The 25707-nt window shown below is 39.9% G+C and overlaps 2 protein-coding genes across 5 annotated transcripts in view; one reads left to right on the top strand and one right to left on the bottom strand.

Moving 5' to 3' along the window:
- Immp2l (inner mitochondrial membrane peptidase subunit 2) overlaps positions 1–25707 on the bottom strand; it is an 868678-nt gene that overhangs the window by 406145 nt on the left and 436826 nt on the right. The gene's annotated exons all lie outside the window — the stretch shown is intronic.
- On the top strand, positions 19254–20829 carry LOC128110702 (MORF4 family-associated protein 1). The gene has a single exon (XM_052738399.1). The coding sequence runs from the start codon at positions 19400–19402 to the stop codon at positions 19775–19777; it is 378 nt and encodes a 125-aa protein (XP_052594359.1). The 5' UTR covers positions 19254–19399; the 3' UTR covers positions 19778–20829.

Here is a 25707-nt window from a genome sequence, read left to right as displayed (position 1 = left end):
CAGCCATGAGGGAAGGCTGGGTACATGAACATGCCGTGGTAAAGGTGGAGGGGCTTCAGCACCAGTTAAGTGTTCTCCTTTATTTTTATTCCTTTTGCAATCTAAAGGAGTTCATCATTTTGTTTTTAAATTTTGTCATCCTTAAGTCGAGCTAACTCAGGTAGCTCTGATTAATCAAAAAGATTCCTTCCTTTGCACCAACTCCTTGTTATTGGAGATAGCTGCTGGGCATGTAGAAGTGTGCTTGTTTTGTGTACAGTTGGATGAAGGGCTTTGATCAATTAGCAATGTCTGCTCTGGACAATCTGCCCTAGAAGTGCTGCTTTTTCAGTGAATTGTCATCAGATGATTGCTGGGTGTCCTTTAAAGTTTGGCAAAATGAGCTGGGCGGTGGTGGCGCACGCCTTTAATCCCAGCACTTGGGAGGCAGAGCCAGGTGGATCTCTGTGAGTTTGAGGCCAGCCTGGGCTACAGAGTGAGTTCCAGGAAAGGCGCAAAGCTACACAGAGAAACCCTGTTTCGGGAAAAAAAAAAAATTGGCAAAATGGGGAATAATGAACTAATACAAAACAGTATGCAACACAGAGCAATGAGATTTCTGTATATACAAAATTTAAAAGTTACAGTATATAATATCTAGTGTGTCTTAGAACTACAATATTCTATGGTTAAAAGCAGAATCTGGTTTCATATGTTGACCATTGCTACTTAGAGATTGATGATTGTGGTGTGCTGTGGGTTGTCCTGTATGTTGTGAATAAATAAAGCGCTAATTGGCCAGTAGCCAGGCAGGAAGTATGGGATAGGCGGGACAAACAGAGAAGAGAGGCTGGGAAGTGGAAGTCTAGGGAGAGACGCCAGCCTGCCATCCAGGGAGCAACATGTAAAGGCAACAGGTAAAGCCACGGAACACGTGGCAACATATAGACTAACAGAAATGGGCTGAGTTAAGTGTAAGAGCTAGTCAGTGGTAGGCCTGAGCTAATGCCCCAGCAGTTTAATTAATAAGTTTCTGAGTGATTATTTTATAAGTGGTTGCAGGGTCCATGGTGCTGGGGAGGACTGGAGAAAACTCCAGCTACAGTGGAGAAAACATATGAGTATGTAGACAAACATTAAACAGCATTTGGAGGCCAAAACATATGTACTCATGTATATCCACAAAGCCACGATGCCCTGGGACTCTCCAGCAATGATCCCAGCCAACTATTATTTAGGGGATAGTTGCAGAGGAGAGATGAGAAACTGGTCTCCTACCAAGAAAGACTTGTAAAATGGAAGGACCAGTTTTCGAATTACAGAGGATGGGTTCTTGTCAGCTTGTTCCAGACTGTACTATGGAATCATTTGTTAGAAACAAAGGCAGAACAACATCTCACTAAAAAGCTCCTCTTCTCTCTGCCAGTACCTCACAAAACAAACGAAATTTCAGACTTGGCGACAATCACCCCCAAGCTGCTCATCCAGGATGCCCTTCTTCAAAGACAGTCCACAGATAAGATGTGTCATGCATATCACCCAGAACCTCACAACTCAGATCTAGACATTGGTCATAACACAGCTCTTAGTGTAGTTCACATTTTTGTCAGAAATATAGGGCTAAGTATAAAATAATAGTGGGAAATGTCTATTACTGTGCAAAGTCCAAAGAAGCTTTCATTAATGAAAGAAAGCTATCCATTCAGTTCAGTCTATCAAGAAAGGGATGCGTAGTTGTAAATGTTCGATTCAGAAACCAAGAATGATTAATAAGAACTAAAGAAGTTGTTTTTGCAAACTAGACTATACAAGAAAAACTGCAAATGTGCCTTCACAAGTAAATGCTAATGCCTTAAAATGATTTTTCCTGGTGAGCGTTGATTGCTAAACACTGGGAAACCCCAAAATGTTGTACTACAGCATGCGGGCTGTGTTAGCAGTGTCTTTGATACCAAGTATGCAGTATGATATTTGCATTGCCTTGTAGGCATGTGGACATCTAGCCCTATTGCTATTTGTTGTATGTAAAAGCAGATATATATTCACATTGCAGTTAGATAATTTGAAAGTATTACCTTTTTGATTTTTTTTTTTTTTTTTTTTTTGGTTTTTCGAGACAGGGTTTCTCTGTGTAGCTTTGCGCCTCTCCTGGAACTCACGTGGTAGCCCAGGCTGGCCTCGAACTCACAGAGATCCGCCTGGCTCTGCCTCCCGAGTGCTGGGATTAAAGGCATGCGCCACCACCGCCCGGCTACCTTTTTGATATTTTGACACTATTGTTAAATCAAATTTCTTCTTTAAATTACAAAAGCAAAATATAAGTTTATATATATATATATATATATATATATATATATATATTTACTTTTAAAGAAAATTAAGCTTCATATTACTCAGAGTTTTTAGTATATAAAGCCTCTTCCAACTGAACAGAAAACAAGACACTTTGAAAAATGGGCAATGGAATTGAACAAACATTTCTCCAAAGATAAATAGCCAATAAGCACATGAAAAGATTCTCAACATAATTAGTCATTAGAGAAATGCAAATGAAAATGATGAGATGCCACTTCACATCCACTAGAATAATTAGAATTTTAAAAACAACAACAATAAAAGGATGCCACACTCATATATAGTTGGGGAGGGGTGTTGATGCAGAGTGTTGGAGGCAGCGTGGAGAACAGTTTGGTAGTTTATCAACAAGTTAACTATAGAATTACCATATGCTATGGCTTAAGTCTAACATGTCCCCCAAAGGCTAGAGTGTAAAAGGTTAGATTGCCAGCTAATAGCAAATGACTTTTAGGAAAGAACTGGATCATGAGGGCTCTATTTCATCAGTGTATAATCCACTGATATAGTAGTAATGTGACAACATTGCTGGGTGGTGGCAGAAACTTAGGAGATATGGTGTCATTGGAAGAATTAGGTCATTGGAGAACGTCTTTCCAGAACACACTTGTTCCTCAGCTTCTCTTGTCTCTGTTTCCTGCTGCCCTGAGTTAAGGAGCTTCTCCTCTACAGCCAGCTCCTGCCACAAGCTTTTTTCTCAACACAGTACAGAAACACAGAGTCAGCTAACCAGGAAAGGAAATGTCTGTAAGCTGAGCAAAAGTAACTCTTTCCTCCAGAAGTTTTTCTCAGCTATCTGTCACAGGAGATAATAAATGAAGTTAAACACCTTTTCACCATTAATTCCATCCCTAAGCATACCCCTATCAAAACAAAAACTAGTCACGTAAGCGGCTTGTATAATATGATAAGTAGCACTGTTCACAGAAGCCAGAAGATGAAAGCAAGCCCAGATTCTATCAGCGATGAATGATAAATAAAATATGAAACAAGAGAAATCAATTCAGGTACCAAAGGCGTGAAATACTGATCTATGCAGCCATCTGAATGAGGCTAACACTATCCTTAGCAAAAAGACCCAGATACAAAGGAGTACTTATCGTATGATTTTATCTATATGTAATTTCCAGAACAGGTAAATTCATAGGAGTAGAGGACAATCAGTGGGAGCCAACAGCCAGAAGGAAAGGACACTGGGGAAGGGCAGCTAATAAGTCCAGGTTTTCATTTTGGTGTGGCAAAAATTATTTTGAGACTTATTGTATGTGGTGAGTACACAAAACCATGACAGTACTAAATGCTATTGAATTTGAACAAAGTACACTTTAAAACAACTGTTTGTTAAAAAAAATTATAGTAAGACTAGCCGGGCGGTGGTGGCGCACGCCTTTAATCCCAGCACTCGGGAGGCAGAGCCAGGCGGATCTCTGTGAGTTCGAGGCCAGCCTGGACTACCAAGTGAGTTCCAGGAAAGGCACAAAGCTACACAGAGAAACCCTGTCTCGAAAAACCAAAAAAAAAAAAAAAAAAAAAAAAAAAAAATTATAGTAAGATTTAAAATTTATAACAGACTTCTGAAAACTCTGTTATGGCAGATAACTATTCATAACAAAAACCATGTAAGGTCAAGTGTAAGTGGAAGAGAATCTTAAAAGGAAATCCTTTGCACTGGCCAAATCTGGGCCAATGTAAGAACAACAATGAACAATGTCAATAACTTCCACTCATTGTGGGAGGTAAATAATCCATGAGTCTTTACTTATAATAAACAAAAAGAGACAGAAAAAGCTATTCCTGAGTGTAAGATGTCAGTAACAAAAGGAATTACACAACTATTTTTACAACCATAATAGAGATGATTCAGGGAAGAATCGTGAGCAGATATAAAATTACCACATGGGTTAACATTACTGTATGCTGATCAAAATTGAATAACAAAAGTTGATTAGTAGAATATTTATACAAAGATAACATTTAAAAAATCATTAGCTGTACCCTGGAGAAACCTGGAAGACAACACTATTACTTACATAATTGTCTTTGGAGCAGTAATGGTGTCTCACTGATACAATACATTTGTGTTGATATTAAGATATACATGTTCAATTCAGAGGAAACACATTCATCAGAAAAAAACAAAACAAAACAAAAACCCATTCAGTTGGACACGGGAACAGATTGCAGGTAAAGGTGCTGACTGCCAAACTCAACAAACTGAGTTTGATTCCAGAAATTTCCTGGTGGAAGACAGAACTCACTGTCCCAAGTTGTCTTCGGATCTCTTCATGCCCACGTGGCATGTGCCCCCCACTCTCCACTAAATATACAAATAAATGAAGAAAAAAATGAAAAGAGAAAAATCATTCACTAAAGAAACCTACAATGAGACATTCTAAAAAATTTTTAAAGTCAATGCCATCTTCATGGCTAAAGGATAAATATTTTTAGTTTAAAGGATTTTCAAGAGCCTTGAGAACATAGCCTGTGCTCCACTGGGACAAAGGGATGGCTATGAGGAACAATATGAAAACAGCTGGTAAAATTTGAATATAAAATACATTTTAGATGAGAGTATTATACCAATGTTAAACACTGAGTTTGATCATTGTACCTAGACTGTTTAAAAGAATGTCTTAGAAATGAATTAGCATTAGGAGGCATCATATCTGTAACTGACTTTTAGATAAATCAGCAATGACAGGCATTGAAATAGCAATAGGGTAAACACATGGGCAAATACATTTTTAAGCAAATACACAAATATAGAGGATGGGGGGACTCAGATGTATCACAGTGTTACACCACCTGCTGAGAGTACTCTAACTGAAATTCTTTTTCCTGTCTTTGGACTTTTCTACATGGTTGGATTTTTTCAAAACTAAACACTAATTAAAAGATTATCTGAGATGAGTTTTTTTTTTCCCATTCAGCCTCCATTATTATACACATCTGTGATGTGCTTTCATCCATCAATGATTGTACTTCTCCTAACAAATGAAAGGAACCATCCTGTCCTCTTTGGAAGTTGCTCTGCCTTCCATACAAGAGTGTTCCGTACAGCAGCATCATTAGTGCTATTCTGAGACCATTTCTTTTAGGAATCTATGTTGTGTGGGAGTCTACCATGCCACTTGAGAGCTATCTTCCATTATTTGTCATTTGTTAAAATAGAGGTGACTTTTCCATGTTTTCTTAGCTGTGTTACCAATTAAGCAGCAGAACTCTGCCACTCAGCAAGATAATGCTTATTTCTAATGGTCTGTACACTAACCTCCTGGAGCAATTAACCTCTGGTTTCTCTAAGTGAAATGTGAGAAATGGTCTATTTGGGATAAGTGTGTGTCGGTGTTTGTGTTTGTGTGTGTGTGTGTGTATGTGTGCGCGCACGCGTGCATGCGTGTGTGTGTGTGTGTGTGTGTGTGTGTGTGTGTGTTGTATATTTAATGGCAAGCCCTCTGTTAATTGTTAAAGCTTGTATAGTCAACTATTCAAATGGTAATTACATTTCTGTAAGAAACACTTTCTGGATGCCCTATCTTTATTCAGTGATCTTAATTGTTGGACCACAGACTCATAAAACAAGAGCTAGAAAGAATTTGAGAGATACCCAGCGTTCATTCCCTTATTTTGTAAATAAGGAAGGCCCAGAAAGGTTAATGGTCCACCCACACAAATGCATGACTTGAGAGTAGAAATAGAATCACTCAGCTATTTATCTCATGAACTATAGACTTTCCACCCAGCAGAACACTGCATCAAATACCTGAGTTTCTCCTTGGCTGAGTATCACTTTTAAATACTTGAAAGAACATACAGACCACTAATTTGCTTCTCATAAGCATTATATTCACAATATATTTCAAAGCAAGATATATTTCCAGACATGCTGGGATGACTTTAATTCTTGAGATTCAGAAGAAACTCCAGTTAATCTTGGCCCATGTAAAGTATAAAATAGATGGGCACACGAGGACTAACTTTAGCCTTCTCATTTTTGGACATATTTCTGCTTAGATGTTTGTTCCTCTGCCAACTAAGAATTCTCTGAACAATATTTAGATTTCTTTGGGAAACGGAAGTTGGCTCCCAGAGCTCTCTCATCAGCACAGACCTGCTGGGCGCTGTTCTAATGTTCTTGTTAATGGGGCTAGATTCAGCAAAGAGGGTGACAGAATCCCGATTTTTCTTAAAGTGTGTTTTTAACTTCTGGAAACATTTGAACACTATTTTTTTTTCCTTCACTCCTGGTTCTAGCCAAGACTGTAATCATATATCAGATTTTAGCAATAAGGGTAGATTTGCAGAGATTTGGGCTATGATCAAAAACAGAAATGCCAAAAATCACCAGACAAAATCTGTTTCTATAGAATATTTAAGAATAAAGAAATCTGGGGCAATTTGGCCATATAGAGGTGACTAATGAGAACCACAGAAATACAGAGAGCAAAGAGGAGTGGGAGCAGACTGACCATCTTGAAACACAGCCATGGAGCTCACTGTCAGGATCACAGAGCAGAGAAATTCCAGGGTCACCTAAGATATAGTTTGTTTCCAGACTCTTCAAAGTTCTATTCATGTGTGCCATAAACTACATTAGTACTTGCTGAATTTGATGGCCAACACACTGATTTAATGCTCAAAATTGTAGGAATATTTAAAATATTCAGTTGCTCCTCTCCTTTTGAAAACGATATTTGACTAGACTTCCCTAACACTAAGCACCTCCGGGGTTTTTTTTTTTTTTTTGCTGTTTTTGGCTGGTGGTGGTTTTATTCTCCTCTCCTGGGCTATCTTTCCACTGTGGTCATGTTAATATGTATATTCTTTCTTCAGATTATTCATCTAAAGATGTATAAATGACTTCTAAACTTATGCCAACTCTGGGCTCCATGGTTCTAGATCTAAAATGTGGAATGTATGGATTTGAGCTGAAGGTAACCTAGAACTTAACATGCTATTTAAAAATAGATAAAGGTGAAAAAGAAAGTCTCACTTTTGTTTACAAGTTCATTGTTCTTCTCATCTTACAGGGTAACTGTCAGGAAAATTAGTAAAAGGAACAGTCTTACGCAATTGCACTTTGATCTAATCTGATAGTTTAAGGGATCATTCCAATAATATTTAATTGTCTCTTAGATAAAAGAGGTTAATTCTTCAAATACCACCTGCTTCAGTACTGGAGAAAAGGGGTCCACTGATGTGAAGAATTTTTTTGTATGGGCCAGCTCCTCAAAATTCAAAGTGTGGGTGAATAGTGTCAACATCTCCTGGATGCTGTTAGAGATCCAGAGTATCCAGTTGACCTCCAGCTCTGCTGAACTATAACCTACATGCTCTTCACACCTCTGAAGGGCACGGGACAGCTGCCATCTCCTGAACTATAACCTGCATGCTCTTCACACCTCTGAAGAGCACTGGAGAGCTGCCATCTCCTGAGTGGGTACTTGGGTACTGCTTGCCCTGCTGACATTCGCAGCAGCTATAGTCTGTAGTGAAACCACTTTTGTAGGGTTTGTTTTGTCGGATTGCGCTTGGAATTTGGACCTCCGTTGGTTTGCTCAGAGCCTGCTCATTCTTTTTCAGCACTGCTAGCCTCAGCTCGGCTTCCACCGACAACACCCTCCGGAAAGAAGAACATGTCTTCTCAGCCTGGAGTTCAGAAACCAGTCCAACCTCTTGGTCGGGGACTCTTCTCCCTGTCACTGCCACTCGCCTTTCATGGCTCAGGAAAGCTAAATCCTGACATTACCTTTGCAGTAGTTGGGCTGACTCTGTGGTGTGCTCAGATTGCTCCACTGTGGCATAAAACCAACAGAAGAGCAAAGAGATGCTTCATGAGAGACCTAAAGAACAGTACTGTTCATCGCGTCTGCTCAGCTGCTACAAAGTCCTGGAAGGTGACTTTACAGGAAGCCTCTCCAGATGCTTCAGGCTCAGCTCCTCTCTTTCCTCTCCCACAAAATACAAAAGGCAAAGGCTTTTCTTTGCTTTCCACCATGTCCTGTTTTTCTTTCTGATCCAGCTAGGCCTTAACACTTGAATGGGTCCCTCCTCCAGCTAGGGAAAACTGCATGAGCTGAGTCACTGTGGCTCAGACAGAATCTAGAAAATCTTATCTCAAGACAAATGCCTAGCTTACTGTATTTGGTCCAGGAACTTACAACACAGGGCTTTTTTACTATGTGTTTCCTCTGCATGCTGTATAATTTTATGTCTGAAAAACAGCTGAATTTTTTTTAAAAAGCTCAAAATTATACTATCTACTTCTTGAAATCCCTTTTGTTGCAAATTTGAGTGTGCCTTTAGGGAAATAGATGAACAGATCTAATGGGGACAAAGATATGCTCATATCACACATATCACAGTTGAGGAAAACATCAAAGTATTTAAACATTTCTCTCTCTCTCTCTCTCTCTGAACAATACCACTACCCACCCACCTGCACAGCCTCACCACCTAGGTACCCACACCATGCACCACAAGGCGGGCTTCTTGTCCAAACCATCTATTTTGTATATTCCTTAAAATTCATCAGTAGTCCTTTCAGGTCTGAATGTGAAGTAACTTTAGAAGGTTGACAAGATGGCTCAGTGGATAAAGGTACTTGCTGCTCAGACCTGATAACCTGAATTTGATCTCCAGAACTCAGATAAAAGTGGACAGAAAACTGATTCAATGAAGTTTTCTACTGACTTCAACACATCCTCTGTGGTATGTAAGCACCACCCCCAGTACAGATAGATAGATAGATAGATAGATAGATAGATAGATAGATAGACAGGCAGATAGACAGACAGATAGATGATAGATAGACAAATAAACAAATAAACATGCCTTTGAAATCCTAGTGATTCTTACCATTTCTTCAGCTACAATGGTCACTCATCCTCATCGTGTACCTCTCCCCAACTCCTACCCATCGTCTACCAGTTCTCCTCATGGTACACTACCAGTGATCGAAATCATGAATCAAAAATAACAACAAAATGATAAATATTGGGCTGGGGACTTGGCTCATAGGTTAAAAGTAGGTCTGTCCTTCTTAAGGACCCAAGTTCAGTGCCCAGCACCCATGTTGTGACCCATGGTCACAACCTCCTATAACTCCCGATCCCAAGGGCCTCATGTGATACCCTCTTAAGGTTTCCTCAGGAACCTTCATTCACATGGAAAAAAAACACACAGAGAGACACATAGTCACACACATAATTAAAAAAAAAAAAAACACGACAAAGAAAAGTATCTGTGCCCTACTTAAGAATATTTACTGGCTGCCCATTTATAGTTAAAAACTGTTTCTTTCCCATGATCTGCAGGACCAAAGGAGAGCTCTGTATTAGTCATCTCTCAGGTTTTCTCACTTCCTGTGTGTTGACTGTCATCCACAGCAGCCTTTGCTATCCTCAGCATATGCCAAGCTCACTTTTGCCTCTGACTTTTGCACACACTTTTCCTCTCCCTGGAATGTTCTCAGTGGTGTCTTGACATGACTTATCCTCTTTCAGTATACAGATCTGAATTAAAACTTCATTTGCTAAGAGTTAACTCTTTAACACTGTTCTGATCACTATTTGTCTCTTTATGATTCACTTGATATTACACTATTATAATTTCTAAAACAATGCATACTGGTGTTGGACTCATTTATCTGCAAGTTTATAATTGACTAATTTGTCCACATCTCTCCCAGCAAATTGCAGATCAGTCAACATGTTTTCTGTCAGCCTGTATATTTAAAACACCTAGAGCAACAATTGGACAGGTATTCGAATTATTTATTTATTTATTTATTTATTTATTTATTTATTTATTTATTTGTTTATTTATATTTGTTTTTCAGGGCAGGGTTTCCCTGTGTAGCCCTGGCTGTCCTAGAACTAGATTATAGACCTGCCTGGTTTCAACTCAGAGATCCACCTGCCACTGCATCCCAAGTGCTTGGATTAAAGGTGTGTGCCACCATGCCCAGCTTAAATGCATTTCTTATATGACTGAATTAATCCAAGAATGGATGTGTGAATGAATGAATGCTGGAAAGAACATGAAAGAAAACAGACACATGTAAACTTGGAATAACTTTCAAGAAAGCAATCTTGAATGTGAACCAAGAATGTTAACACTGGGGCTCATGAGATGGCCTGGCCTGTAAAAGCACCTGCCACCCTGCCTGATGTCCTGAGTTCCATCCCTATGATGCCTTAGAAGTTACCTTTATTTACTTAAAATAAATAGAAGCAAAACCAATTTTCATTTAGTTAAATAAGACTTCTTTATAAATCTAACACTTCAAAATGGACATTTATTCTTACTTAAATTGAGCATGTTTTAATTGTTCTCATAATTTTATCTACCCTGGGAAAGTAAATTTTGACTTGGGGCCTTAATGTGATGCTGCAAATCCCATGTGACAGTATATCAAAAGCACATGCTTACTAACTAATATAACTATTTCCAACAATTCTAACTAAGCATCTAACTTCACAAATATAGATATGTAAAACCAATTTTGTAATACCTAATTTCTGTTCTTATTTTAATTATCATTTTGGTTTACTAACACATTTAAGTTCTTCATATTTATTCCTGCAAATAATAGCAAGCCTAATATTACCCAGAATGTGTGATTATTGCAGTGGACTAGAGACCTTATTGCTTCTAGCAGAAATAGAATTAAATAGAGACTATCTGATGCTTTCTGGCATTCAGACACATTTTGAGAGCTCTCCCATTATGACAGTGAAACACAAATTTAACTGTGGTAAGTTTCAAACAAAGCCAAGATGGAGAAACAGATCTGACTCAGTACTTTAAAAACAATTTTCCACATATGCACAACACACACACACACACACACACACACACACACACACACACACACACACACACACAATTTCCAAAGGAGTTGCAGATGATTTAAATGACAACGGAAACTTAGAATTTGCTAATTGAATGTTTTAAAAAACATAAAGCTGGTGGCGCACGCCTTTAATCCCAGCACTTGGGAGGCAGAGCCAGGCGGATCTCTGTGAGTTCAAGGCCAGCCTGGACTACCAAGTGAGTACCAGGAAAGGCGCAAAGCTACACAGAGAAACCCTGTCTCGAAAAACAAAAACAAAAACAAAAAGACATAAAGCATTTGCTGTTTCCATTATTTAACATTCAATTAAGACAGGTTAAAGTGTTAGGATCCTGTTCTCACTCTGGCATATGTGCAGCTTGGGGGGTCTTGTGTCTTGCATCTTACATCATCAGCGGGCACGGGTGACTACATACCTACCTTAAAAAGCTGGACGCGGACCCCCACCCTCTCTCTCTCTCTCTCTGCTCTCTGTGTTCTCTCTCTGTTTCCTCTCTGCTCTCTGCTCTGCTCCCACCGTATTTCTTTCTCTCCAGGCCTGGCTCTCCTCCCTTCTATCCCTTTTTTGTTTCTAATAAAGCTTTTTGTAACTCTGATAGTCATGGCCGTGGCCCACGAGTTTTCTGCCGCCACCAGCGCCGTTTATCATAACCATCATGATGGTCGATCATCTATGAACTGTGAGTTGTCTATATATTTTTCAAATTAATTCAGTTTAATTTCGTCTTTCTCAATGAAAATAGATGTCCCAGGTATAGGGTATTAAGTACCAAATATAAAAAAAAAAAAAAAAAAAAAAATGAAGACATCCTGGTCCCTGTCAAAGCTTGACAGTATTACCCACAAGGAATCCAATGCATATTCATTTTGAGAACAGAAACTTCACAAGAAGTCTCAGCATTAGAAAAATTTTGTCAGCAACCATAGTATGTAAACTGCTAAACACACAGTCTGAGTAAACACTCTGTAGGCAGAGCAGATGAGAAACAGCTGGCAGCCCCAGGCTGCTCACTGCTAAATGAATTGAAGACTCGTAATCAGAACTACTGAGGGTATTAGTGATAGGATAAGTATTTGTGTACTTTCCTGCGAATAAACTTCCTTTTGTTCATGGATTCAAATCGAGCGGCTTTGAGTGATGCTAGGCATTCCTCATTTACTGCCTAGAAAAGAACTTAATTTACCCTTACTGCCTTAGTTTACTTGTGATTGTGATAAAACACTGACAAAAGCAACTTGGGGAGAACAGGATTTATTTTACAGGTTATAGTCTCCCATCAAATGAAGCCAAAGCAGGAACTCAAGGCAGGAAAATGGAAGAAGGAACTGAAGGAAAAACCACAGAAGGACACTGCTTACTGGCTTACTCTTCATGGCTTGCTCCACTTGGTTTTTTTTGTTTGTTTGTTTTTTTATCTAACCTAAGACCAGCTGCCCAGGGCGTCACCACCAGCATTTGGACTGGCACCCCTACATTCATCACTAATCAAGAAAATACTCCCACAGAAATGCCTACAGGCCAATCTGATGGAGGCGATCTCTCAGTTGAAGGCCCCTCCTCCTAGGTGACTCTAGTTTAAGTCAACAAACACTAACTGGCATACTTAGTCAATCCTACTGTTTGGGATTTTTAAATTGATCTGATAGAAATATGAAAAAAGTATAGGGCTCAGCAGGTAAAGGAGTCTATGGCTAACCCTGACAGTCGTGAGTTCAATTCCCAGGGCCTGCATGGTAGAAGGAGAAAACTCATTCATTCAAGGTCTCCTTTGACTGTCAAACATGCTTTGAGAAATGGTGCATACACACACACACACACACACACACACACACAAATACATAAATTGAGTGTAATAAAAAAAATCCAGATTTTAAAAAGGTATATATTTAAAATACATATTTAGTAAAAGTGTGTAAATGGCAATGTATTTTAAATGACTAAAAGAAAAAAGAATCTGAAAACCAACAAGAAAATCCCCCAACTTTCATTTTCACCTCAGGCTGCTTCGAACTCACGTTTCTCTTTCTTCTGCTTCAGAGCTCTGGGATTACAGATAAGTGCCACACATGGGGATTAAAAAATAAGGCTCTCCAACACAGCCGTTGGCTTTTCACATTTATTAAGCTTCTTCTATTGATCTGTAAGGATCCATGAAAGGAAGAAACTGCTTGCACTCCGATGTTTCCAGGTTTTCACTCCCTTAGCACCTTTGTATGACACGGATGCTCCAGAGACCAGAACGGCATAGGCACATGGCGACTGTCTGCAGCACAGGGCTAACGCTCAGGGTTCAAAGATCTCATTCAATCATAAACTCCAGTGCCAAGAGGTCACCCAACTGCGATGGCTGTTGATTAAGTAGCAAAACAGCAAATCATGTACAAAGCTTATTAATTTCTCCATCTGGATGAATCTGAAAGCAAGGAAGTAGCTCAACGTACTGAGGCCTCTTCTCCGAGTCTGTAGTCCTATTTCTCCTTGGAATGGGTTTCACTATAGCACTTGAAACATCTTTAATGGGATGTTAAGTGGCCAGGTCAAAATACCGGTAGGGAAAAGATATAAGGAGAAAGCTGAATGCAGAGTTCCATAAATCCCTCCTTTGAGGCCGAATACACACACACACACACACACACACACACACACACACACACACACACGCACACACAGTTAGCATCTGTGTGTTGGTGGGAGCTCCAAGACAGAGGACCCTCCCGGGAGCATTGTTCTCTCACTCCACATCCAATCACTGCGCATTATCAAGCACCAGGCATTGGTTTGCAGAAGCCATTCTGAATTTAACAGTGACAATTTGGAGACTGCACGCTGCAGTCTGACTTTGAACATGTGTTTGTTTACTGGCAGAGATAGTACCACACCATTTACTTACGAAGACAACAGAACAAGTCTCCACTAATATGAGAATCCATATTCTGACCATCCCATGCTATATGGCACAGTTCTCAGTGAGACCCTAACAAGGGTGGGAATTAAGAACAAGTCAGGAGAGAATCTGCTTTGCTTGTTTTGATTACGTGGGCAGGCAAAGGAATGTGCTTTTATAACACTCAAATAACCTGGAATGCGGCAAAAAATAAATGCACCTTCTGTCTCGTGGAACGTTATTACAGTGCGACGTTTTGTAAATGCTTGCTGGCATTTCCAAATAGTTTTTGTTCCCCTCATTTCTTTCTTGGCTCCATAATGCAATCCTCATGGTTTGAGCACCAGACTTCAAATGAGACACCCATTCAGAGCATGTTCAGACAAAACGACTGGTTTCCTTAGTAATGGGAACTATGTGAAAACCTCAGCCAGCCAGGCTTCTGCCTGAGCTTAGGAATCATACAGAAGCTCTTGGTGGTCACAATACAGCTAGCTGGACAGCACCCCAAAGTCTCACTCATCCAAAGCACTGAACATCCAAGACATCTTTACTGAAACATGGATAAAAATAACCTTTATGAAAGGTTAAGGATGTAAGAAGTACTCTTATCTGTGAGGGTTAATCTGCTCATTTTCCACATCATGTCTATGGAATGGAAAGAAAGCTAAGTGATTTCTCAAGAGACATATGTTGTTCTTTTGTTTGATTATATTTAAAACATTTCCTTACCTCAAGAAATAAAGCTTGTTTTATTCTTTTTCTGTCTATGCTTAAAGGCTGCTTCTGATTTTGTAGTTTTCTGCATAACAACTGTCTTATGGAAGAAAGCCTTGAATTCTGTTGTTAAACAGGGTATGCGTTTTGCCTGTGTATAGTCTCATTCATGCAAATATATATGTGAAGTAGATTTATGTACAGCAAGTGTACACCAATACTAAAGTTTTATTTATGTATGTATACATTTGTATTTATACATGTGTTTCAGGACAATGTAAGACTTACAAAAAGAGCCGTTTTCTCTCATAAATAAAATAACTAACCTTTGTCTTAAATAATGAGGCTGGAGAGGTGGCTCATTGGGTAAAGCGCTGGCCTGGTAAGCATGACGACCTGAATTTGGGTCTTTAGAAGCCATGGAAAAGCTGGACATGATGGTGGTGTGTCAGTAATCGTAATGACGAAGTAGGGGTGGCGTAGACACAGGAAGATGCCCAGAGCTCATTGGCTAGCCAATCTAGCCAAGTGGGGGACCTCCTGCCACACACACACACACACACACACACACACACACACACACCATGTGGAAAGTGATAAAGACATTTGATGTCCCTTCCAGCTTCCACAAGTACGTATGCACCCACCCACACAGGTACATACACATGAACAAGTATATATGCACACACCACACACAACAAATAATGAAAAATGAAATAAATACAGGTCATCAAAGGTGGTCAAACACAGACAACTGTCTTGAATTTAAAAAATTATGAAAATAACTTTAAAAATATCTGATTTAAAATAATGCTTGCCTTTGAGGATAATAGTTTATAGATATCATGATGTCAATCTTCTAATTTGGAGACTAGGAATATGGATGATATTTTGAGGTAAGAAATGTGTGGTACAGACAAATTATGTTAGCATTGTACTATGAATTTGTGGCTTCACCTGGTTACAAATAAGAACAAGAGAAAAGAAAGCCAAAGAGCACGTGAAGAGGAGTAGACCAGGGGCTGAGATGCCACTGGTCAGGGCACTGATTTGGAGTTTGGCTGATAGTCCAGCCTCTGCACCACACTAGCTCCCTGATGGCAAAAGGCAAACACCTCAGTTTCCTCTTTGTGAAAAAGCAGGTTCCTGAATGCCTGCAGCATCACTGAACAAAACTGAACATGCGCATCGCTGGCCATGTGTCAGTGTCTTGCACACAATTGAACTCAGCAATCACTATGTATTATTATTCTAGGTATTTTTATTATTTCAGCACGCATAATTTCTGCATTTGCATACCAATACATGTTTCAAATTATGATCTATCCCACTGTGTTTTGTGGATAGCTGAAGAAAACTCATTTATATTTCCCTGAACAATAGAAATAATAAATGTAATAAAAAGAATAACAATACCATATTTGCCATCACACACAATTGTACATTACCATTTTTGAAGCTATAAAGTTTTCTTCTAAAAACAAAAACAAAAACAAAAACAAAACCTATAATGATTTTCCTCATGGCTCAGGTTCACCACATCAGTTCTTTCTGTAATTAATCTCCGAACCCAGTAGCCCATGGATTATGGCTGTCTCGCACATGTATGGAAATACACCCCTACTCACATGTATGTTCATCAACACTTTGCAATTAAGGGTTTAAGGACTAATTCTGCTATGCTTAAGAATAATTCCTCTCTTCTCCATCAAACTTCTACTTAACATTTTTGCACCTGTTTATTAAGCAGTACATTGAGATAATTACTCTCTGATACAAGGCCAGAGGCAAAACACCAAACTCAGTCTCTCATGAAATTCCCAGAAGAAGAAATCAACTGGAGACTAAAACCAGTGACAGACAGCCATGCTACAGTGATGATGCATGCCTGAGCATGCTCCACCAGAAGGACAGTGAGAAGGATGAGTGCAGCAGCAGGTAACGGTCCAGCAGAGGACCTGCATGAATCAGGAGCACTTGGGAGCAAAATGAACACGATTCACCAACAGACTGAATGCAGGACTTAGGAGGAGGGCCAAGCAATCTGGACTTCTTTAGGTAACTGGGCCAAGATATGACAAGAGAATCACTAAACAAAGGAAGAAAAGACAATTCAAAAGAAAGCTAAAAGGTCAGCCTTATACTCACTGAATGCACGGTACCTGGAGGTCATGTAAACAGAGATATTTATCAGAGAGTTAGAAAAATGATACAGGACAGATAGAAGTATGGGTAGTCAGACAGGCAGAATTCTGTCTGCAGTGTCAGTGATGTGAAAGTGACAAGGACATAAGAAGGAAAGATCATAGTGTCTCAGTCAACAAGTAAAGAGCGGTAGCAAAGGAACAATTTAGGATGTGTTTGTAAAAGGCAAACAGAGGAGTAAAACTACATAGGTGAGTGTAATAATGAGGACATGGAGTACAAGGACCAAATCCTAGGGCACTGTGATATTCCAGAGTAGAAGTTCAGGATCAATAAGTAGTGCGGAAACCAGATTTAAAACAAACAAACAAAAACCTGAAAACATAAATAACAAATGACGATGGGATGGCAGCAAATGACAGCTCTTTTAAGAAACTTATTTAAGGAAGATGGAGCTGGAAAGACAGGGCAGGATTAAAGACTTAAGTGAGAGCTATTATCATTTTACTGTGAGTGAAAATTAAGCATGTGTGTGGATTTTATGAAAATATATAAATCGTAGGGTGGTGTGGAAAACAAAACTGACAGTTACAAATTTCTAACAACACCAAAGTGGATGGTCTTGAAGAATCCAGAGACTTAAAGTGAGAAACTCATGCTTTGATACTAAAAAGAAGAGTTAGTGGTGAGTCTGCGTAACCGTGAATTAGTGAGTTGGGATGGTGAAATAAAGTGACTTCATCTACAGTGGTCTAACTCTAACAGCGTTAGTTATGACCGTCAGTGACTGAGAAGGGATGCTAAAGTCAAGAATCATCAAGGAAAAGAGGACAATGATGACTGAGGAAAACACAAGACCACAACAGCGCTGATTCAGGTCCACTCTGCAGCAGACAGCGCAGGCACCACCGTGTGCTTTTTCTCCACGAGCACCACCTCACAGCCCCAGGAACAGAGACCGAAGATCACAGTGCTGCTACTCAGAAGTTCTCTGTGGACACACACAGCAGAGAACTCGGCCAGGAGAATCAAAGTGACTAGTGAGCTTAGAAGATCAACTCCGGTGGGCAGGAAAGATGGAGCAGAGGACATCCAGGTGCAGCTGAAGAACTGGCTTTAGAAGATGTGAGTATTTGTACTGTCCAAAAAGTAGGCACAGAGGAAGAGTTCTAAATCAGCCAGCTGGATGGGAGTTATGGTTAAAAGAACACTTCTGAGCTCAAATATCCCATTTACCTGTAGGACAAAAGCCATGTCCAGGAAGTCAGGTGTTCACAGAAGACAAGGGGAAAGGAAAAAAATGAAGGGGGCTTCCTTTCATTTAAGGAGATTAGTAATTACTGGGCTTCAAACTTAAATATTGCCATCTCTCAAACTTTCAGTAATAACTTAGGTGCAAAATAATCTTGTTTATCAGAACTCGTGTGAAGTCAACTGGGAACCAGGAACAAAGTGGCAAGGTGGAAAGTGATTGTGCCATACAGAGCAGTGAAATATTTAAGGAAAAACTACTAGGACAGGAAAGCCAGAGGAAATGCCAGAACATGGCAGTCACTACCACATGTGTGTACTAGCAAACACAAGGCATGCCAGCCTTAAGAGATGACAGAATGAGGAGTCTCCAAAACCAACCACTCTTAGAAGACTACATTCGGGTTAAGGCATAGAAACAAGGGTGTGTATAGAAAATAGGTGAAATCTGTAATTGAGTAATGGAAAAGATGCAAATAATGAGGAGTCTCCCCGCAGTTTTAGCAGAATATATTATGAATTTAAGATGTATATAATTTTATAAATGAAGGCTAAGTTCAACAATGGCATCAGTATAGCAGGGATGTCTCGTTATCTACCTTGAGTGGGTGGCCGTCTCCTTGGAAAACACATGCCCTCCATAAAAGGACTTGCTTTGCATAAGGACAACAAAGTACACATAGAGCTTTAACTCTAGAGTTCCTGCTCTCCATTTTAGAAGAGAGAGAAGCAGGTAACAAGGACAAGAGTCACCTGCTGTGGATATCACTCTGTATGCTGTGAATGTGTTGCTCTGATTGGTTAATAAACAAAATACTGATTGGCCAGTAGCCAGGCAGGAAGTATAGGCGGGACAAGCAGAGAAGAGAATTCTGGGAAGAGGAAGGCTGAGTGAGGAGTTGCTAGCCAGACACAGAGGAAGCAAGATGTGAAGGCAGAACTGAGAAAAGGTACCAAGCCACATGGCTAGATATAAATAAGAATTATGGGTTAATTTAAGTATAAGATCTAGCTAGCAAGAAGCCTGAGCCACTAGGCCAAACAGTTTTAATTAAAATAAGCATCTGTGATTTTGTTCGCCGCTCGTCTGCTCGGCAGTCGCCAGTCTCCGTGGCGTCTCCTGGGCGGAAAGTTGGGCAGCGGCGGAAGTTTTGAGGACTCGGCCGGAGCTCGGTTCCTGAGTGTCCCGCAGACGAGCAGAGCGGCGGAGATGCGGCCCCTGGACGCGGTGGAGCTGGCGGAGCCCGAGGAGGTGGAGGTGCTGGAGCCCGAGGAGGACTTCGAGCAGTTTCTGCTGCCCGTCATCCACGAGATGCGCGAGGACATCGCGTCGCTGACGCGCGAGCGCGGGCGCGCGCCCGTGCGCAACCGGGGCAAGCTGTGGGAGATGGACAATATGCTGATCCAGATCAAGACGCAGGTGGAGGCCTCCGAGGAGAGCGCGCTCAACCACCTGCAGGGCGCGGGAGGCGCCGAGCCCCGCGGCCCCAGGGCCGAGAAGGCCGAGGAGAAGGCGCAGGAGATGGCGAAGATGGCCGAGATGCTGGTGCAGCTGGTGCGGCGGATAGAGAAGAGCGAGTCGTCGTGAGCGGGCCGCGGCGGTTTCCAGCCAATGGATTCTGGTCGAGTGATGGCGATTGGCTGACATGACACCCTGGAGAAGCTGAAACCAGAGAGCCTTTTGTTTTCCCTTTTTTCTTTTCTTTTTTCTTTCCCCCCACCCTCTGTCTTCACTCTGTTCTCACTGACACTACGTTTCTGCTACGGTCTGCGGTTGACGACCTCGATATGAGTTTTTGATTATTCAGTGGTTCTTTTTTTAATGTTTGTTTGGGGGAAATAACTTTAATTTGGAAAATGCGCTCACATACGGGAATTAGGGCCTAGATTGTAAGCCCTTGTGGCAGTCGAATGACGATCGTTCCTGGGCTTTGGTTGTTGTTCATGCATTTTGAGGTGGTTTGCTCTTTCTTGGGTGGCCTGATAGCTCCCTGGAACTTTGGGTCCCTGTGACACTTTGAGACTCGAGTTGGAGCTCACCGGCTCTGGAAGTTCTGAAGGAGCTGCATTAATTCTAGAAGACCACTCCATGCAGCAATGGCAGAAGAAGGGACCAGACTTCATCTGGGACTGCGGATGGGCCTTCCATGGCTAGGACTGATGACCTGGGAGAAGGGTCGGAGGATAGTATTGTTTCTATTGGGGGGCTTTAATTTCTGTGTGAGACCAAAGGAGGAGAGATGTATTTTGTGCAAAATTTAAATTTTATGTGCTCCACTATCTATTGTAACCTGTCTGGTGAGTTTGGACAGCCTAACTCATTTCTAAATGAAATGGAACCCAGAATGGGAGATGAGGTCTTGTTAGTCTGTACAAGTTGGTATTTTATCCCCATATATTTGAGGAGATCCTGGGAATAAAATGAAGATCCCTGCAAAGCCCTTTGTGGGCTGGGAAGGAAAACTTGGAACTGTCTGCAGTGGACCCTAAACTTGGAGAAGAGGCGTCTTCAAGGTTCATATGTAGTCAAGCTATAAGTGTATTGAGAAGCAGACCTGAGAAGCATTTGAGGTCAAAACCCCTACCATGTTTGAAAAACAAAATCTTACATGTTAATAAAAGTATTCGTTTGCTTGAAAAGATATAAATCCAGAAAATTATTAAGAAACAGTAAAAAAAAAAAAAAAAAAAAAAATAAGCATCTGTGTGTTTATTTGGGTCTGAGTGGCTGCGAGCCTGGGCGGGACTGGAGAAAACTCAAGCTACAGTCACCTTCTATCTCTTGCCTAGTGGAACTCAAATAAGGACGGCATAAAATATTAACGAAAATTCAAAGAAACTTTTAATTTCTAGGTGGTGAAGTATGACTACATGCCTAAGTATCTTATGCACAAAAATGTTTGCTTACATTTTCTAGAAATCACTGCACTGATCTCTTACTTGGATAATAATAATTTTTAATACTCTACCTTTACAAAATAATCCATATGGAAGCAAAGAAAATCCCAACAAAACTGCATAAGAAAATCAAATTATGAAAAAAGTTATCTTAGGTTACCTTGGTTTTTGCCTAGAACTTATATGAACTTACATGTCATCTTGATGATTAGGTTTTTAATTTTTGTCTAGAAATTACATGAATCAATAGAGTTAAATGAACCCAATTGTATTTACAGAGTTATAAATAAAAGGATAGAAAAGAAAAGTGGTCAGCAAAGAAAAAGGCCAGGTCCAGGAACTACACACTGCTCTTTCATCATAGGATGCTCTGCTGTGAATAATCTCATGTGCTTACGCCACCAAGGTGACAAGATGTGTCCCCCAGGGACTCTTGATTTAGATGTTCATTCACATGAATGGAAGACAATGATTACACAATGGCTGCTACTATTGTAGCCAACAATCTTTAATATATAAACTGTGCTACTGAACATAAACAGTGCATGGAATCTACTTTTCCCCTCAAGTTGCTCGCTGTCTGAGCACAGATCTTATATGAATTGAAATATATGCTGAAGCAAGACAAACAGCAATTAAAATTCTTGAGTGTGATAAAATAAAACCTTTTTTTTCTCAATACAGGGTTTCTCTGTGTAGTCCTGGCTGTCCTGGAACTTGTTCTGTAGACCAGGCTGGCCTCGAACACAGAGATCTGCCTGACTGCCTCCCAGAGGCTAGAATTAAAGGCATGCATGACTGTGACCACCACCCAGCATGTTCCAGTATGAACATTTTTAGCAGAAATTTTGAAGAACAAAAATTTTATTTGTTTCATTACAGAAATAAACCCCTAAGAATGCCAAAGTGGTGCTGAAGAGATGGCTCATAGGTTTAAAAACACTTGTTACTCTTACCGAGGATCTGGGTGCTATTCCCAGCACTCACATGGTGGTTCATATCCATCCATAACCAAGCATGCATGTGAATAATATACATGCAGGTAAAACAATCACACATAAAATAAAATGGATAAATCTAATTAAATAATTAAAAACTAAAGAATGCAAAGTTCAAGAAGTGATGAAGAATAAGATGTTTGAGTTCTCTGAGAGATGGATGTGTTAGGAACAAAGACCAGGATCAGAGAGCAGCAGCAGTAAAGAGAAGAACTCAGCTGAGGTGACACAGAGGCTGAGTGTCTGCCTCGGATCACATCTACTACTGCTGGATTGCTGATTGCACCCGTGAGCAGCAATGAGACATTACACATATTCAACCAAGTTTGCAGTTGCTTGATCTGTAAATGAGGTTAACTATCTAGTATTCTACTGTGTGTATACAAGCACATGTATGATCATGTGTACATATGTGTGTATGAGGTGAGTAGGTATGTGTATGTATAATGCACATATATGTGGAGATCAAAAGACAACCTTCAGTGTCATATTTAGTCATTAGGTACTATTTATATATTTTTTTTAAAATGTGTGATAGGGCCTTTTATTGGCTTAAAACTCAGAAACTGCAGAAATCGGTCTCTTTCTGCCTCCCCGGTACTAGAATTATAAAAGCATGTCAGGTTTTTGTTGATATTGTTATTGTTTAATGTGGACTTGGGGGAATAACACAGATCCTCATTCATGTACCACAGCACTTAATCAAGCCAGCCATCTCCCGGCTATCTCATGTTCTAACAGGGAAGAATGAATGGTACAGGTTCATGAAAAACAGGTTACCTTTACCAAGGTACATATGTTCAAAAGTTGCCTTTATTATTGTTTTTTTGCTGTTAATGTGATTTAATTACATGTGGATACAATTGAATTCTGTTACGAAAGTTAGATGTTGTATGAAACAAGACAGCTCCAGAGAAGTCACATATTGTTTTCTAAGTAATAGCTATTATTTATACATAGAAGAACAATATTTATTTACTACATAAAAGCTGAAGATATTTTTAAAAAGATAAAAAAAATACCACTCATTTATCCCATTTGAGTTTTTTAGTATGCACATTTTGAGTTATTTCTGTACAACTTATAAACTATGGGTCTATATTATTCACATTATCTACCTGTCATATTTTTATTCTATTTTATTATTTTATTTAATTTGAAGACAAAGGTCCTAGCATATTGCACAGGCTGGGACAACTCCTGGGTTTCAGCAAATCTCCTGTGTCAATCTCCAGAAAGCTGACATTTTAGCTGTATGTCGTGATGCACAGCTACCTGTTGTCCTTAAATGCTTTTATACAACTCTGGATTAAAGCCTACATGCAGAAGGTACATGCTTCCTGCCCTCTAAACGACAGTGGCTCGGTGTTTTGTTGTTTATTTTAAGCATAGATAGTGAAAAAGTCAATCTTCTGAAAGAAAATAACTAAGACAGGCAGAGATAGAAGAAGAAAGACACTAGAAGAATTTGAGAACAAAACAAGAATCCAGGATTTATCCCCCTGACGTCTCACAACTTTCCTGGTCTTGGTTATAAATCTGAGTTATAAATTTGCTTCTTTTCTTCAAATGAACTCAAAACCTTCACTGAAAATAATAGCCAAGTAAAGACCTCATGTTTTTGTCTGTCTCCTATCTGTCTGTTGGATGAATCTGAATCTTTGCTGCTGAATGCTCTCGCGTGTTGTCTCTCCCTGTGACTGTGTCCCTAACAAAAGGTTTTGCTGTTTTTTTGAACAAACCAGAAATGGTCACATGGGGAAGGGAAAAAAGACCTCAGGTTTTACGTGCAGTTCTACAAGCTAAATCTCCTTTGAGAAGGAAAATGGAAACTGTGATCCAACGTGATTTAGTTCAACACAGAAACAATCAACCCATGTTGCTCACCTTGAGTCATGTTTCTGAGTTGAGAACTTACTTGCTATAATCACTGGAGACCTTCATAGTGGCTGTCCGCTATCATCGGCGGCTTATTCATGAGTATTTAGCCCTCTGGATATATCAGTACATATTTCTGACGAGCACCAGTATTTCTTTTAGCTTTATTTCTCAAATCATGACAGCAATAAAATTCTGTCACCAACACTGAACAACATAAATACAAAAGCATCTACTATCTTATGTATAAAATTCATTCCTTTTTTAAAATAGTCATTTATTTTTGGTATCCCTTGTTGCTGACTACGTTGAATTGGTTGGCAAAGCTATCAATCAAATATTCATTTATTTTACAAATGAATATTGAGTGCCCTGTGCAGTGGCCAGAGCACTGGCTGTATAAGCAGACAGAACTTAGTTTACATTTTGGCCCCCTTACTTAATAGTTTGGGGACGTTGGGCAAATAAGCCATGTTTCCATATTGTCTGATAGGAATGAAAATAGCTGTCTGTTATGAAGATGTCATAAGGTTTAACAACTTGTAAAACAAACCCAGGTATATACTAGCATTCAACAAAGGTTTTCTCTGCTTTACTGTCTTATGGAGGGGGACTTATAGACATAATAAGGCATATGCCACCCCTCCTTTAGAAACTAAAATGGGAGGAAGGCAAAATTATAGAAATAATTATGCATGCTAAGTTGTTAAGAAATAAGTATGCTTCTGTGGACCAAGAAGAGGTCTTGTCTACTAGTAAATCACGGCTAGAGTAACTTGCTGAAGGACAGGCGGGCAAAAAAAAGGCAAGGAATGGAGCAGACAGCAGAAAGGGCATTCTGAACAGGGGAGAATCTGCAACAAAATTAACAATGGTGCTGATGAGGAATGAGGATGATGAGAAGAATGAAAGAGCATCTAAGATGCCTGGCCATGGCCACAATGTTAGACGAACGCCAATAGGAAGCTTAGCCTTCAGTTTTACTACAGTTTATGACTTCTTCTTTTTTTCTTTTTTCTTTTCTTTTTTTTTTTTTTTTTTTTTTTCCTGGAGCAGAGGACCGAACCCAGGGCCTTGTGCTTGCTAGGCAAGCGCTCTACCACTGAGCTAATCCCCAATCCCCAGTTTATGACTTTTTCTAGGCTCTGTGTAGGTATCAGCTACTTTAATCCTCAGAAGAGTCCTAGGAGGAAAATGATATGCCAAGATGCTACTTAAGCTTCGCTCCATGGATGACACTTCACAGAGACAACACTTAACCCAAAGCTCTGGTCACAGATCAGGAAGCGGGTAAGGACTCACAGCCAACCCCTCGACCCTGCCCCTACAGGCTGCTCACTGCCCTGACTGCTTCTCAAAGGAAGACACACAGAGAATGAATCCTAGGGTGGAAGGGCTGCCACCACGTCTCACATGAATAATTCCAGCTACTGAGTCCATCAAAAGTACATCCCAAGATATTTTTATTTGATGATGAAAGCAGAAACCTTTCAGCACAATTTACGGATTAATTATTCATTCACACATTTAAGTTTCTGGCAGGTCATTTTAATTATATTGAATATTCATTTGATAACTGCTCTAATACAGACATACAATACAGATAAAATGTATACTCATTATATAGGGAGTTTGTAGTGTACAATTTCTATTAATTCCTAGGAACAACCTGTAAATGAAGAAATGCAGGAAGAAAGAAGGGGAGAAAAAGAAGAAAGCAGAGAGAGAAAGGAAGAAGCAGTGA

Source organism: Peromyscus californicus, unplaced genomic scaffold (assembly GCF_007827085.1).
Source record: "Peromyscus californicus insignis strain IS unplaced genomic scaffold, ASM782708v3 Scaffold_15__1_contigs__length_86483966, whole genome shotgun sequence".
NCBI lineage: Eukaryota > Metazoa > Chordata > Mammalia > Rodentia > Cricetidae > Peromyscus > Peromyscus californicus.
The sequence above is the reverse complement of the archived record's forward strand: the minus strand, read 5'-3'. Positions and strand labels throughout refer to the sequence as shown.

Bases quoted from the DNA above. Each gene is read 5' to 3' on its own strand.
- LOC128110702 (XM_052738399.1), top strand. From the start codon at position 19,400: ATGCGGCCCCTGGACGCGGTGGAGCTGGCGGAGCCCGAGGAGGTGGAG.